The 16,389-nt window shown below is 36.5% G+C and overlaps 2 protein-coding genes across 14 annotated transcripts in view; one reads left to right on the top strand and one right to left on the bottom strand.

The window, feature by feature from the left end:
• Positions 1 to 16,389, top strand: part of SYN2 (synapsin II) — a 143,672-nt gene that overhangs the window by 86,127 nt on the left and 41,156 nt on the right. For both annotated transcript variants that reach the window (XM_048957734.1, XM_048957736.1), the window contains exons 6-7: positions 13,222 to 13,284; positions 15,647 to 15,789. In XM_048957734.1, coding sequence (XP_048813691.1) covers positions 13,222 to 13,284; positions 15,647 to 15,789 — 206 coding nt within the window. The remainder of the gene's footprint in view (positions 1 to 13,221; positions 13,285 to 15,646; positions 15,790 to 16,389) is intronic.
• The window catches only part of TIMP4 (TIMP metallopeptidase inhibitor 4), a 107,527-nt gene that overhangs the window by 19,892 nt on the left and 71,246 nt on the right, over positions 1 to 16,389 (bottom strand). For 5 of the 12 annotated variants that reach the window (XM_048957755.1, XM_048957761.1, XM_048957753.1 and 2 more), the window contains one exon: positions 1,881 to 1,976. In XM_048957755.1, coding sequence (XP_048813712.1) covers positions 1,881 to 1,976 — 96 coding nt within the window. Of the gene's footprint in view, positions 1 to 1,880; positions 2,291 to 10,336; positions 10,507 to 16,389 lie in introns of those variants that run through there. The other 7 variants (XM_048957760.1, XM_048957756.1, XM_048957758.1 and 4 more) reach the window with 4 other exon arrangements.

A 16,389-nucleotide genomic window follows, 5' to 3' on the forward strand; every position in this document is an offset into this window, starting at 1 on the left:
CTGCACAGGCACTGCCCTGCTTCTCACTGGGGTGGTGCTGTGTGGGAAAACTCAGTCTCGTGCTGCCCAGTTCCCCAGGACAGCCCCAGCCCTGGCACGGAGGCTGGAGAAGCTGCCTTTGCCAAAGTGGTTAGTGGAGGTTTCTCTTATGCAGGGCAGACTACTCCACAGGTCTTCTCCAGATCCTTTGAAGTCATTTTGATCTGCTTACAAGATGTACTGTGTCCAAAACAAATCAAGGAATTCATCCATAAATGCTTAGATCAGGTTTCAAGTGTTACATATATGCAAATTCATATATGTGCATATCCAAAAATATATTTACAATCATTTGTTTGATATATGTACATCTGTCAACTATTTTTTAATATATAGAAATGCTATTTTAAAATATGGATGATAAAGAGATCCATGATATAAATATGCCTTAGGTGAAAAGTACAATTTACTTTAAAAAGATCATTTATGTAAGTGAGAGCTTGAGACCCAAGTCCAAATATAAAGTACAGTCTTTCATTTAAACATAATGAAAAGTATGTATCTACCATTACTACCATTTCTAATATATATATATATATATACATATATATGTACATACACACACACACACATATATATAAGGGACCTTGTCTTAATTAGGATGGTTGAAATGAATTCCCTGAAGTTTACAACTTGTAGCAAGTATTTTGAGTTTCCTCTATACTGTGAAATTATTTATTTAGAAAACTCTCCTAAAGTAAGTTAAAAAACTTACTTTGTTATGTCTAGGAATGCAGCAGATTAATATCATTAACTGTATAGTTAAGCTTCTGGAAGTGCAACTCTATTTTCTTTCACACCTGAACCCCAAGTTTGCAATGCCTGGTGTAGGTAACTCAATGAAAACGATTGCTTAACACAACCAGATTAAAAAACAATTTAACTGATGGCCACAAATAGAGCTTGAAGTTTGTCATGGCTACAAAGATTTTCTGTCAGAGTATAAAAGCAATTAATCAGTATGCAGAAGGTATTGCCTGCCCCATAGAGATGCTAATTTTGTGACACTTTGGAAACTCATGTTCTACATTTACTGTTCACACTGGATGGAAGCTAACCAGCCTCAGCTTGAGCTAATGAAATCAAAAGACTGCAAAATGACACATTTTCCTGTCCCCATGCAGTATAATTTTGAGATCTTTAGTTTCTTTCTAGAAGTATTTTGACAGCCACAGCTTGGGTTGAATATTATGAAATCCTAAAGACTGGAAAATCCTATTTGTGTGGAAAGCCTGTAGTCAGATTAAAAAAAATAAAGGACATATCAGTTTCCTGCTCAAGTATTTTTGGAAAATAACAGCAGCAGAGTAAGATATTGTAGTGCAGCAGAACAAAGACCGAATATTTCCACGTTGCCATTAGGGACTTTTTCATTTTGCTTTCCCAGAGTGCTGTAACAACTGTTGATAAGCACAGTTATAGTGGGCATGTATTTAGATGGAATAGTCTATTATAGATACTGTGAACAGTAAACATTTAGAAGTCCGCTTATTCTTTGCTGCTTACTGTAAGTTAGGAGCTAACATACATGTTGTTTTTATGAGGGGAAAAAAAAAGCCCACTAAATAATACTGTAATTTCAACAGTCTGTAACCACAAAATGTTCTGGAAAAGAAGAAAAAAAATCAAGAAAAACAGATCAGCTACTGCCACATTTTTCTTCCCATAGCTGTATGTTTAAAAGGGTTGTCTGCAGTCATTTGTTCTAAAATCCTCTAAGAGTCGCAGCCACATGGTTAAAAGTATTTCTCTACAGCTGTACAGAAAAGAACGCAGCAGTTAGGTTAGTTCCACTCCATTTCCTACCAGCAGTTCAAAGCACGTCGTTGTTCATGACTCACCTAAAGCAGAATCACAGATGAGCTGCTGCGGATGAGCAGGGGCACAGCTGCACGCCTCCACCAGCTCCTGAATTCTGTGGGTCAGCAGCAGAAGCACTGAAAACAACAAGGTACTAAGTACAGGATTCATGCTGCCTTAAGCACAGCTAATCGGTCTGCCAAGAGAAAATGCTTTCTTACTGGTGATTTTATATCTAAACTTCCTACAGACTATCTGATTTCTTCTGCGTCTTCAATTTCAGCAGACTTGGGAGGTTTAGAAAAGCCCTCTAATGCTCACTCTGAGTACACGCTTATGTTAACTGACTTCTAATTTCCCTGACATAGGAACCTCTTATTTATGGCCCAGACACTAACTCGTAACTCCGCCTTCCTTTAAGGAAAAAGCACATCATTGGTGAAAGTTATTGTACCAGAAGTGAGATTACCTTAGTAAGCACTGCAGCGTTGCTGTTATGAGTCAGTATAACTATTAATAATCAAAAGCCTTCACAAAAACAGCTTTTACAAGTTTTTGCAGTTGATTTCATGATCTGTAGCAGAACAAAGATTTCTACCTTTTTGTAGTAAATCTTCGTCCAGCCTGAATTTACAAAATAAATCTGCTATCTTCTCTATTCCGGTCAAGTAAACAGCTGTCCTTTATTAAACTCTGTTTTCATTTGCAGTCCTTGGTCTTCCCCCGCACTTCTGTGCATTTTCTTGAGATGACATTCCAGTTTGCAGGCTGGACAGAAATTCATTTACAAAAAAGGAACATTTCAATGCTCTATCTGTAAGACTCGTACAATTAGCAGTTACAAGGAATAATGAACTAAAAATAAAAGCTGCAATAAAAGGCTTTTTAAAATTATTTTATCAAAGATTTAATGTAGATTTAATGTATGTCAGAGGCACAGCTTTTTCTCTGTGTTCATTTTCAATATTAGTCCTGATCAACACAGATCTGTATCTGCATTTTCTGGTTACTGTTATGCACGGAACACACGCAGAAATTCCAAAGTTTGGAACTCTTTTTTTCAGCTTCAGCTCTTTTGTTGATATCAGAGTCTGGATGTGTGTTCTAAATGTTATAAAGTTGTAACATAGTGGTAATATAAGACATAGATTGAATGGAGGACAGAACTTAAAGGATTGTATTTTTTGTCACAATTTGAGTTTGAGAACTGAGAATTCATTAATGTCATTTGAACCATTTTAATCAAGACTCATGAAAAGCTATTTTGTCAAGTTAGGTGTACACACAGCTACAGAAATGTGTGCATGTTCCACAGCAGAAGGCTGATTTTATTGTTAAACTGTAAGAGGTCATTTTAGCAGCTAACAAGTTTGCTTTGATTTTCAGTCCTCCCAGGTAGACACTCAAGTAAAAAATAAATAAATAGACACACAAATACTCAGAATTATTATGTTTAGATTCAAAACTGGGCTGGGAATATTCTACATGATATCGTGATTTAATTAAAACTGTCCTACTTTGAATTTTATTTTTTCAGTCTGCAGTTTTGCTTCACATCATAGGGACAGATCCAAGTCCAGCTCTAACACCAGCAAATAACTTAGGCTTGTTAATGTCTTCTTTCTTACCTGGAGGAAACTTAATTTTTCAGGAAGTATTTTCACATGAATAAAAAAGTTGTCAGGCTGAAACCCTATCCAGGAAGTTCAAGCTAATTTAAAACAAACAAAACAAACAAGCACGTATTTTAATGGCATCTGTGATTTATGGTCTGTAGTTGTAGGGCTGCTGACATTCAAATCTCACTTGGGGTGGTAGGACTGGAAAGTGTTGAAGGAATTAATTAAGACCCATTGACTGGTTTCCCAATAACATGACGTGCCTGCTGCTATAAACCATCTAAATAGGCCAGATTGGTTACTGTTTCAGTAAAATTCAAGTAATAGGTAAGTATGCTGGGCTAAGCCTTCTCTTTACATTGATAATGCAGTTCTTCCCATTTGGTGGTTAACCAAGGAAGGCATTCCGTAAGGTTGTACAGAATGGCACGTGAAGATAGCATTCTCTCTGTGTTTAGAGGAATGAACTCTAGAGGAATGAAATCTAGTGCAATCAAAATAATTGCACAGTCGAACTAAAATCACTATCTTTGTAAAATAACTGCCTATAGACATAGCTGGGAATTTAATAACTACATTAGACTGTGCAGAAATGTAAACGTGCTAAAACCAAATTTTGTGTGATAATTGTACAAATGCCATAAAAAACACATTTCTTCTGATCTTACATCGTACTGCCTGCAGCTGTTTTTGGAACAATTCAATTAGACTTTTAAGTGTACTTCAAAGCTTTTTCTACATATGCAGAATACTTGCAGTATAGTTACATGTAGAGAAGCAAATGGCTAGGAAAGAGCTTCTTATTCAACATGTATATCCACTGATGGTCTCTCTAGAACTAGTCAGCATTTTAAGAGAGATACTTGGAACGTGCTATAAGCAACCAGACCTTTCAGTGGTAATATGAACTTCAATGAAACTTATGACTGTAAAGTTTAAGAACCATGGCATGGAACAACTGGTTACCAGCAGCACAACACTGAAGGCAGACACGTGCACCACACTAATGAGCAGCTCTTTGATAGGCTTATCTTTCAAATGTTTGTGAAAATGTTGAGACAATGTTGTAATTAAAATGTAAAAGGCAAACAACTTTGGAGACTTCAGCAGAACGGTTTTCTGACAAATTTTCATTCTCAAAGGAGTAGTTTTGTCAACTATTTTTTTAATTCCAAAACCAAGGCAAGAAAGCTGAGGAGTATCCTTCATAGTAACAGCCCATTTATGCAAGGAGCCAAAGATTATCTGTAGCTCCTGCTGATATCAGTACAATTGAGAACCTGTTACCTCTGAACAGTATCAGTTAGCATCTGATCTTATCTTGAAGATGCACTGTGCTTTTTTTTATTGCATATTCTTTTCTTCATATTAATCAAATTAATTTTAGATTTAACTATATCAGTTTGATTTTGACCTTGCAAAGCACAAAGATTACTTCCAGAAGACACAGAAATATTCCTTGACAAATCTGTAAGCAAAGTAATCTCTTATCATAAGCAAAGTATAAGTAAGTAAAGAAAAGATAGTCAGCATAAACCAAAGAAACACTTGGTTTTTTTCCTATTTGTATAACCAGACTAATAGTACAGGGGCTCTTTGAGTGCACTGTTATGTTGATTTTCCTTTAGTTTGATATGTAAACCATGATATGGTGGCAAATTGGGTCACAGCAGTAATGAAGCATGAAGCAGGACTAAGCAGCACACACTGCTTGCTTAACATCTGGTATAACTAACACTTGCTAATAAGAGGCAGCAAACTTTGTTTCTCAAGGGGCACAGTCACTGACTACGTCAGTTCACTATGGACACAGCAGGAAGAATACTATGCAGTTTCTCTTTTTCTTCTAGCTAAAGAAACTTAATACTGAATAATTCATTTCCATTTTCTAATAAAATGCAATTAAATAATGAAGATTGTGGATCATTCACTATATTTGTTGATGTGTATGATATAGAAAGAAAGCAGGAAACTTGACTGCAGTCAAAGTTCTGATCAGCTTTGTCTCTTCTCAATGGAAACACTGATTTTGCCTAGGTCTCACAATTCTCAGTGTGGCTTTTTGGACAGTGTTGGTTATCTTGTTGGTTATCTTGTGTTGGTTATCTTGTTCCTTATAAATTTTTACTATCCATCATTTGTTTCTATCATCTGGAAAAGCTTAAGGTCACTAAATGCCAACTTTGTTTCATTTTTTTTTACCAAGTGTCCCCTAGCAACCTGTTTTAAGAACACCAGACTACCATCTATTGAACTTCTTCAGTGCAGGGCTCCATGGAGAGAACTGCTGCTTCCCCTGAGCTCCAGAACAAACTCATTGCTTTTATGATGGTCTCATTTCTTCCCTGGGAATGCATCTCTTAACTATCTGCCCTCTATACTTAATTTTTCATATGATGCAGCATTGTGAGGTCAGTTTATTGTTTCCAGGAGGTTGCTCAAGAGCATTTCTGTGGGCAGACCTGATTTTGATATTTGAGTTATGTCAGGTTGCTCTGAACTGTGTTGCTTAGGGACTGTCCAAGCAGCTTTTTCACTCTTAAGTTATAAAGCAGTATCCAACAGAGAGCTTGCTGCCTGTTCCAGCTGTAGAGCAGTTTGAATCTACACGATGCGTGCGATTGGACTGCCTGCTCCGCACCTCAGTTCCTGACTGTGTAGAGAATACAGTTTTTTACCTATATCTATCCTATTCTCTCTCTACTGTGGGAAATGAATCTTACTTTAGAATGATTGTAGGCAGGATTCTCCACAATCATCGTTTATCTGTTGTCTTTCTGATGATTTGCAGGTTCTTTTCTTCCTAGTTTTCATTTGGTGTTGCATTTATTTTCCCTAAAAACTACCTTGTATAACCACAATACATATCCCATACAAAAACTGTCTAATTATATTTAAAAAATGCAAATTAGAATAGTATCTCACAAAATAGATGAGTTTTCATGGATTTTAAACCCTAGTACCTACACATGTACTACAGCCCACTTAAAAAGGCACAGTACTTATAGCTGTCACTTCCTAAATACTATAGAAAAAACATACATTCATTCTACATTCACAACAATTTGGATCATTTTATTATAAAGTTGTGGAATGGTATAGTTTTAGAAGCAGCAGCTACAAAATAGTTGTTAGAATGATTGGAATGGAATGAAGTACTGACATTCCAGAATCAAAATATAATAAATCTCTGCCAGGATTTTGTCTTCTCTAGGATTTCTATGAGAAACCTGTGAGAACTGCTCTTTTTGATTCATTGCTGTTAGACTTACCTTTTCTTGCTCTTAAGTAATTCTGTTTTCATGCAGTACTGACATTAAAAGCGTGAGATTTTCCTACTGTCACATCACTGGTGTATTGACTTAGATAACTTTTTTTTTTTCAATTGAACTGCATATGTGCAGACAAAGTTAGTTTAGCCTGATTGCCTGGTGCAGATTTTCTTGGCACTGTCCTGTTCTATAAGGCAATGCTGAAGTGTGCCTTGATTTCAGTGATATAAAGAGCACTGGCTTCATAAGATCCAGTCTTATGAGGTGATGTTAATGGCAATGGAAGGAACTATGTACAAGGGTACTCAGAAGACCCAGTTTTGCATCAGCTCCTGTGGGTAGGAAGTTGGGTAGCCCAGCATTTCACAGGAACATATTTGTATTGCACTCATCTAGTTTATTAGCTATCTTAACCCTCTGTTTTGAATAAATAAATCAGAATTAATCTGCATTTGGCTCTTTTTGATGACTTTGCACTCTAATTTACACTCAAATCCCAACTCTTTTCATTCACTTGAGCTTTTAGTTTTCTTTAACGTACATGTTTCTGAGTTCACACAAGGAGAATCCAATATGCTTTGTATTGCTACTTGTGTAAAGGGAATACAGGATGTTACTCTCTACAGGTTTTGCACCTATTTTTTTTCTAGAAAGGTACAACACAGTAGAAAATCTGTCTTAGCATCTCTGAATTGTTCTCTGTTGACAAACAGTAGCTGCTGAAGTGTGGTGTTTCTGCAGCTCTTAGTGATGAGAGGAATATATTGAGCTACCCCTGCTGGTGACAGGGAACTTCTGCACGTTCGAACCCTAACTTGGGTTTGTTTTCCTTAAACCAAATAGACTACAGAAAGTACTACTTGTTTATTGATTTAGGAGCCTTCCTGCCTGTTTCTGAGAAAGAAAGAAAAAAAAAGAATGAAAGGACACCTTCTTTATTTCATTTTTAATTTCCTTTCTCCAAAGGAAAGCAGAGCAAAATTAGATTTAGTCTGATGCATGTTCCATAAATAAATCACATGGAAGTAGAGTGGCTAAATGAACTTTGCTTAGGGATTATTGGAAAGACAAATATTTAAACAAGGTAAGTCATGTTTATGAAGTATATATTTTTTGTGCTGTTTTTTTCCTTTTTTTTTTCTTCTATTGTGGCTTTTCTAGCCAACGTAACCATAAGGAAATTAAACACAGAGTGAATACTGCCTCCAAAATCTCTTTTCTGCGCTGTTTCCAGCAGAGGGCTTTTACCTGGTTTATTTTTATATGCATCATTGGGTATATTTTGTATTAGGTCTTAACATAATTAAAAGTAAATTCACAAAATTCCAATCGTATCTCTTAGAAATAAAATATTTGTAGTACATAACTGGGCATTGTTTAGAAGTGAAGAACTTACAAACCATTCAGCATTTTAGTGTTTGAAGCTTAACTTTTATGAATTTGTGTTAAATCAATGGACTTACACTACAGCAAACCACTCTGATAAAGCTTCAGAATATTTCTGAAGTAGGGCAGGATAGTTATTATCCCCATTACGTATGGTGTATGTATACAGCTCCATAATTTCCAAGCCAGTTTTTTATTAGACAGTCCCAATTTTATTATGTTTAAACTGTGTCACCTTTAGCAACCAGCTTAAATTCCACTGAGGGGACTTAAAAAAAAAAAAAAGTTTTTTGACTGAGAGCTTTAGGGTTTTATTCACAAGGCAAAAACAAATTGTTAGAGAGGGATGTCAAATCTCTGATCACTGCACACATCCTAAAAAGTGAAGGTACACTCATCAGGCTAATAATAGTGCTGTGGCTGCCTCCAGTTACAGTGTAAGCTTTGTTTCCTTTTAAAACACCAGTTGAGTTTATTTTGTCAGGTTCACTGGAAGGACATGACTCTTGTTGATAAGTTCAAGACTTTTTTTCTCCTGCTGCTGCCCTGTAACTGCAATCACAGGGCAAAAATTCAGTTTGAACGAAATCACAATGATGAATTCAAGAGGAAGAGAATGACTGAGGACTTCTTAGTAAGGAGCGCAATGACTTTTTTTTCCTTACTCAAAATGCAGTGAATGTACATGCAGCATGAGAGTGTAAAAATGTCGCAGTTCTTCACCAACACAACATTAATCAGATCAGTGTTCGTGAGCTTTATAATTCTGTTAATTAACTGCGTGGAGCTGATATAGCACCTATTGTAAGAATTGCAAGAATCTTTATTGCATTGTTCTTTAAACCTCCCAATCCTAAATCTTTTACAAAGATAATATATGTAGCATATCAGAAATATCTTGGCGTTTCAGAAGAGCATTATGATATTTCATAGATTTTCAGAGTTTAAAATAGGTTCTGATCAGTAACTAACGGATCTTTTAACCAGTTTGCTAGTCATCCTGGAAACAAAGAAAAGGCGTGTTTGATGTAATAACTTACAGCAGTGGAAGAGTGAAAATCCACAGCATCAGCCATCTCAAAGTGCTTTGTGATCTCAAGCTGGTTAATGCAAGCAATGTCATGATGTGCTCCTGAGACACTTGATGACATGAGAAACATGCTCTGTGCTCTATTTGTTGTGAATGCATGCTTGCCTTAATCAGTGTTTCTTTAGCAATCTGAGAATATTGGGTTCAGTTTCTCCCTGAATTTGGTAATTCTGTCAGTGCAAGTTCTGCTAGATATCTATCTATTATGAATCTAGATAGTTGATTACAATTGAAATTATTTTGATATCTGTGTTTTGACAGATATATTTTGATATCCCCTGTCTGTATTAGGGAAAATTAATATAGTCAGTGTATCTATGTAATTAACTGGGGAGAAACTTTTTATCAGGGCATGTAGTGACAGGATGAGGGGAAATGTTTTAAACTGGAAGAGGGTAGATTTAGAGTAGATATCAGAAAGCAATTCTTTATTGTGAGGGTGGTGAGACACAAACAGGTTGCGAGACAGGTTGAGACACAAGTGAGGCTGTGGATGCCCCTTCCCTGGAAGCAGTCAAGGCCAGGCTGGACGGGGCTGTGAGCAACCTGGTCTGGAGGGAGGTGTCCCTGCCTATAGCAGGGGAGTTGAAACTATGTGGACTAAAAGGTCCCTTCAAACCAAATCATTCTATGATTCTGTGATAATATCTTTGTTTTTTCTGAACTAATACTAGTAATTCCAGTAAAAAATGTAGAGTCTATGACCATGAGAGATGTTGAAGGAGCTTTGGAAAATTGTATTGCATGTTTGTCATGTGTTTTTTTTTTCTCATTAATTCACAATAACGTATTATTGTGTATGATATCATTATTTAATTTATAATAGAACTGCCATTTATCCTAAAAAACATATTTCCTGTATTTATTATGCAGTATGCAAGGGTTCATGCAGTATAGTCCATCTCTCATATTTAAGAACGTGTCAAATTCATCAATGTAATTTCTGTTGTCGATCTTCAGATTTTTTATTCTGATTTGTTACCTTTATTTTTAATTGTCATAGTAGAAATTATACTATTCTAAATTTAAGAAAACCTTTGAAAAATAAGCAATACCTTTGTCAAACAGCCCTCCCCCCCAAAAAAATCTGAAATTATGCGTGCAATGATTTGTATTAGTATCAACTCAACTCAAAACTGATCCTTGCACACCTGCCAGACCTTCTCACAAGATAACTTACTACCAAGTAGCTATAGTGGGAATTTGAAGGAAATCCATGGAGCTGGTACACTTTCAGTTCAGTAGCACAGCTGTATCATACACAGTGTTTATCCAAATATATGAAAAGTCTTGAGGCTGCCTGTTAAAACAAAGTAACAGGAAAGAACAGAGTGGAAAGAGGTGAGGAAAGGACTCAGATCAAGTTATTGCTTGATAGTACAATATCACACAATCCTGGAATCTAGATAGTTTTAGCAAGGTGACTGCATGATGGCTCAGTCTCCTTATTCAATGGGAGAACTGTGATAATTAAAGCAATGCCAGGACTAAAGAAAACACTGCTAGAAAAGCAAATTAACTGCAGCTTCATCAGCCCTAGGTTCACAGGCCTGTCAAAGTGATAGAAGAAAAGCACTGGAAAGACTTAATTTCACTGCCCCTTATATAAGCTACCTGGTTTTTGTCTGTATGATATCTGAAATGCAATACTCAGCACCTTTTTCTGCTGCAAAAACCTCTTCACTTTGTCTAAACTGGGATGTGGTATACCACAGAAATCTTGGTGCTGGCCTCCAGAGCGAAATGGATTGTCATTCCTTAAATGATGTTAGCACATCTTCACAATTTTCTCTGGGAGAAAGCACAGTTGGCTTTGGGTTTTTTTGTTTTTTTGTTTTTGGTTTTGTCTTGAATTAGTGTTTGTTCCTATGGTCCTCAGAGGATTCCACAGCTATGGAATCACAGGAAAATGCATGGTCTTCGTAATTACAGGAGTGCCATTTGTACTGCTATACTTAGATGTCTGCCAGCATTTCCATTACAAACCCTGTGTCAGTGGTTTATAGTTCACTCATAAGAATGTGCTGCTGCCCTTCTGAATTCAGGCAATGATTTGTTCCCTCCCTCTTCAAAATTTAAAAAAGAAATATAAAATAGCTGTTTTTAAAGTGTGGGAGCAGTAAATAACTAGATGCTGATTGACTACATGGGCCTTTGCATGCCTACAGTTTACAAAGAAATTTAATTTGAAATTGCAGTATGTCCGGCCCTTACTGTATAAAGCTTTTACAAGTGCTTTTGGCTTTCTGAAGCCAATTGAAAATCTCAATATTTATGTAATTGTCAGTAACTGACAGCTCCAGAAAAAGCAAAAGCAAGAATGGAAAACATCTACATGTAGTTTGCATTCAAAGACCAACTTCCAAAATGCTTCTTGCATCTCTGTACACAGTAGTAAAACAATGTGATGGTGTCCCAAAGTCTACTTGGATGTACAGCTTGGTTACATCCTGCATTCCACATTTCAGCATAGCTGAGAACACTGAACTGACACTGTGTAAATACTGTCACATGTAAAAAGCTGCTGATTACATAGAGTACTATTCTACTTATTCTGATTTTTCTCTGAGGTAAATTCTTCTTTGCTACTTTTGTCCTGTTTCATACAACACCCAAGAGATAAATACAAGTTTTTTAGTATGATAAGTCTTGGAAGAACAAAGCATGTGAGCACAAGTATTTTATTGGGTGAATTACTTGGGGAGTTCTGGTCTGTTACTTTATTATACACGAAGTTTTCTCTGTTCATGCTCACAAACTGAAATCTCACCTGCAACTGCGTCATGTAGTGATAAAAATAATTTTTCCAAGAAGAATTATTAGGAAATAATCTTCTCTTATGTCTATATTCTCTTATGAGTACTTCCCCAGTGAATTTATAAATTCTTTCTCAGGAAAGGATGTTCAGCATTACAAGAGAAATCCCAAGCCTCTCTTGCAGAGCCTTCAGTTCGTGACTGCTTTCTGTTATCAGGACCAATACTATTTTGGAGGGAGTGGAGAGGCATATAAGAAGGCAAACAAGCCCATTATGCATTTTCTTTCTAAAACAGCCATATACTTTTATTTAGGAAATATGAGGGAGGGGAAAGGAATAGGTAAGACTGATTCCAGTGGCATGTCTTGTTGTGCAGCACTGAACTGACTGGGGACTGGAAAGTCAGGCAGTGCCAGCCATCTGCTGTGCCTACAGAAAAGCTTCCATGCTTAATGTAAGAAATTACAAGTGTGATGCAGTGATGGGTGTCAAAAGTTCCAGCTATCCATGATAGGCACACCAGAAATGTCAGTGAAATACTAAGCATATCTTCTTTAGCTTTACTGTCAGCCTTGTCTGGATGGTCTTTTTTCTTTTCCTTCTGTATAAACTGGAGCAGAATAAAAATTCCCACTAGAATCAGAGTGCTAAAATCTGGGCGAGAAGTCTTTAAAGACTTGCACTGTAAGTATAACATGTCATGTATCCAACACTGAGGAATGGCTTTGCTGCAAGTAACCCTCCATCTTAAAACTGCCAAGAAACAGAAGAATAGTTGACAGTGAAGTCTGAGCTGTTCAGTGCTTGTCCAGATTGAGAGCTCTCTAAAGAGTAGCAAGTACTGTTACGATTTTTCACGACAAAGATTTTCCTCTGAATCCTGAGCTAACTGTAAAAATCCGTTATTAGTATATCACTGCTTCACAGGGCTTCTTCCTCGAACTGCCCCTCAGACTTTTTCCAGTAGATTCGTTTTGTTGAAATAGAACCGAAAATAAGGAATACCACTGGTGACTTTGTGATCAGCTGAGATGATGTAAACAGAGCAATATTTAATACATCCCAATTCAGTACGAACTAACAGTTGCAGTTGACTGGAATATGAGAACAGTCTGTGGATGTCTGTTCAAATAACCACATGCCAAAAACAGATTTTCCCTCATTATAGCCGTTAAAATCATTTTCATCAATGATGCAGCTTAATCGTGTAACTCACAGCTGACTTCTCTAACGTCTCCTTTCTGTTCTCCCTCTCAGCTAACAATGCCGACTTTTCCTGTTGTTGTGAAGATTGGACATGCTCATTCAGGCATGGGAAAGGTGCAGATGCTACTTACTGCATGTTAGGAGGCTGGGTGTTCGTCTAAAATAAGATGCATGTTCTTTTGTTTCCTGGATTTTTTAACTTTCTGCTGTCCAAATGCTGTCGTTGATCCTCACCCTTGCAAATCTCTGCTTGTCTGTTATTCAAGAAAGCACCTCTCTTTAGAAAAAAAACTACATATATTAATATTTTCATATTGACACCTTCTCAGGTAGTTTATGTGTTGCCCTATTCAGGACTTTTTAAAACATGAGATGCTTTCCTGAAGCAGAATCTTGTTAGTTAATTTAGTTGACTGTGGTGAAACTATTTAAGAGTCAATGTCTGTTTGCATAAATAACTTTTTGGACTTGGGATTCTAGGGCGGTTTTGCCTTGGTTCTCTACTAGTCGCAGCCTGATCCAGATTCTTTTCTCATTTCCTGTCTTAATGTATTCTCTGTAATTGTTTCATACTGCTATATAACTGCTGCTTTCTTTCTCCAAAGTAATTGCATTTCAGTGGTGAGTACTGCTGTTTTGATACCACTTCTCTCACAGTGATGGTTCAAGTGATGTGATGTAAATTGCACTTTCATTGATGTCAATGAGCATTTGTAGTCATTACAGATTACGTTTCTCTCATAGAAAACACTTAAATACTGTGTTTTATATTTTAAAATAAATCATCAGAGAATAGTTTCATTTATCATCTTGAACCTCCAAAAGCTCTATGAACACATTTGCCACAAGAAATAGAAGTAGAAAGCTGATTTATTTGTATTCATTCAACAATTGTGCAATTTTAACTGTATGCTATGATTTTTTGCCTACAACTGTTTTGCTTTATTTTTTACTTAGTAAGTCAGAAGAAATCTGGCAGCCAAATTAACTGGGCACAGAATTAACTTAATTACTAATTGCTTAAACTGCAGTTTCTGTGGATTGCATACATGAAGTATTATAATGTTTATATCGCACTTTCAGTATTCACTTCTCACTTACAGAAAATAGATCTGTTGGACAAGAATATCCAGCATATCAAATGTCTACAAATAAAAATCTAGGTTATTATTATTATTATTTTTAGCTATAAAGTATTTTAAGTCCTTAAAGACTGAGTGCCAGTCTTTTGTAGTGAAATGCTTACTATCAGAGCCCAAGTAAAGGTTCCTCTTGTATCCCAGTTCTCCCAAAAGGCAATGCTAGGAGTAGTGTTTCCACTTGTAATTAGATTCACTCCCAATATTCAATTTTCAGAAACAGAGTTGAGACCAGGAATTGTATCTCTTTTGCTGGTTCTCAAATGACAAATAATTCTGTATCATTCTGAATCCAAGAGTTGAGAGCAAATACTTGGGACTTTTGGCCTCAGTATTTGGCCTGACTCCTCACTTAACTGGACACCATTCAATATGCAATTCCTATCTCACAGCTGTGGGCACTCCAGGCTACAGGTCCTCTTTTAAGTGGAAGCAAAAGAGATGCTGGGCTTACAGGAAGTTGCAAACTCTTCTAATATTAGATAGTATGATACGAGTAATCCCTGCACCCTTTCCTCACCTTCCTGAAATGCACTTTGGGTAAAGAATTATTGGCATTCCAGTTTCCCTCTCCTATTTTCTCCCAGCCCTAAGACTTCTCTTCAGATTCATGTTTTTTCCCTACTTCAGCTAGCTTCCTTTGAACTCAACTGTAGAGATAAGATCTCCCTGTCAAAAAGTAATACTTTTGTCTCCCATCTGAAGTATGTTTCTCACTCTTCCTCTAAATCAATATTGCTCACATTTATCACAGTGTTTTATGTCTAGGAAATTCTATTCCTAGAATGCCTGACTCCTTGCAAAGAAGTGAAATGGGAAAAGTATTCCATCATCTTGAGCCAACCTTCTGTGTTCCATGTGAACTGGCCCTCGTCAGAATGTCATGAGCATTCATGTCCTCCTTCCTGGGAGATACATGACACAGAAGTGATAGTACGTGGTGGGCGCCACAGACATGCAGTTACACGAGCAGTTTAGAAAATCATGAACAATTGTATAAAATTAGTGTAACCACAACTTCAAACATTCTCCTAAAAACTACTGACCTGAAAATTATCAATCAAAACTATTAAAAAAAATTGAAAATAAAAATCTACTATCTGCAAGTTGCTTCCTATGGATGAGCAGGTAATACTTTCCATGGAAAATTAGATATGTTAATGTGGGACTGTTACAGAATCTAGAAATCAGATCAAATATGAAATGCCCGCTATAAACTGATGCTATCAAAAGCCATATTTCTCATTAATGCCATTTGAAACTGAAGTCTACATTTTATTTCTAATTGCTGTTTTTTCTTTTGCATTTGCCGTTTACTTGTGGCATGATGACTACAGATCAAGGTAGACAACCACTACGATTTTCAGGACATAGCCAGCGTGGTAGCACTTACTCAGACCTACGCCACTACTGAACCGTTCATAGACTCCAAATATGACATCAGGATCCAAAAGATAGGCAGTAACTACAAAGCATACATGTGAGCCAAAAACTTATCTTTTCATCATTTGTTTGAAAACTGATAAGCGCCAATAAGTTTAAGACTGTTGGATGAGTCTCTGAGTAGAAATGTGGTGACTCCATGCCTTCATTGTCATACGCTTCAGAAAGACAGTGTGTCAGGCTTTATGGATTTATCAACGTCTTTTTCTTTAAGTTCATTGTCACTGGGAGGAGGAGAGTAACATAACAGGTGAGCCTGCCTGAGTAGCGTTCCTGACAACTGTTCATTATTTTTCCATTTCATCTATATTTAGATGGCATTCATTCACACCAATTTGAATGATAAAACGTTAATGGGAGGCAGTACTCTCCTTTTAACATGAAATAATAAGAAAAATTCTTATCTTACAATGACCCATATAAAAATGGGTAAAAATATTTTCTAGTTTTATAGAGATATATTTAGAGATCATGACTATATGAGAGGCTAAAATGTTGTTTCAGTTTTAGAGCAGCAAAACAGATTATGAGGTATTAATTGATCTATGGTGACTGTCTTTATGCATAATTTTACTCTATCTCAACTATCAGTTATCAGTGTAATTTGACATTCAGTCATTTTGTCCATGTTTTTCAG

The sequence above is a fragment of the Lagopus muta genome, chromosome 11 (assembly GCF_023343835.1).
Source record: "Lagopus muta isolate bLagMut1 chromosome 11, bLagMut1 primary, whole genome shotgun sequence".
NCBI lineage: Eukaryota > Metazoa > Chordata > Aves > Galliformes > Phasianidae > Lagopus > Lagopus muta.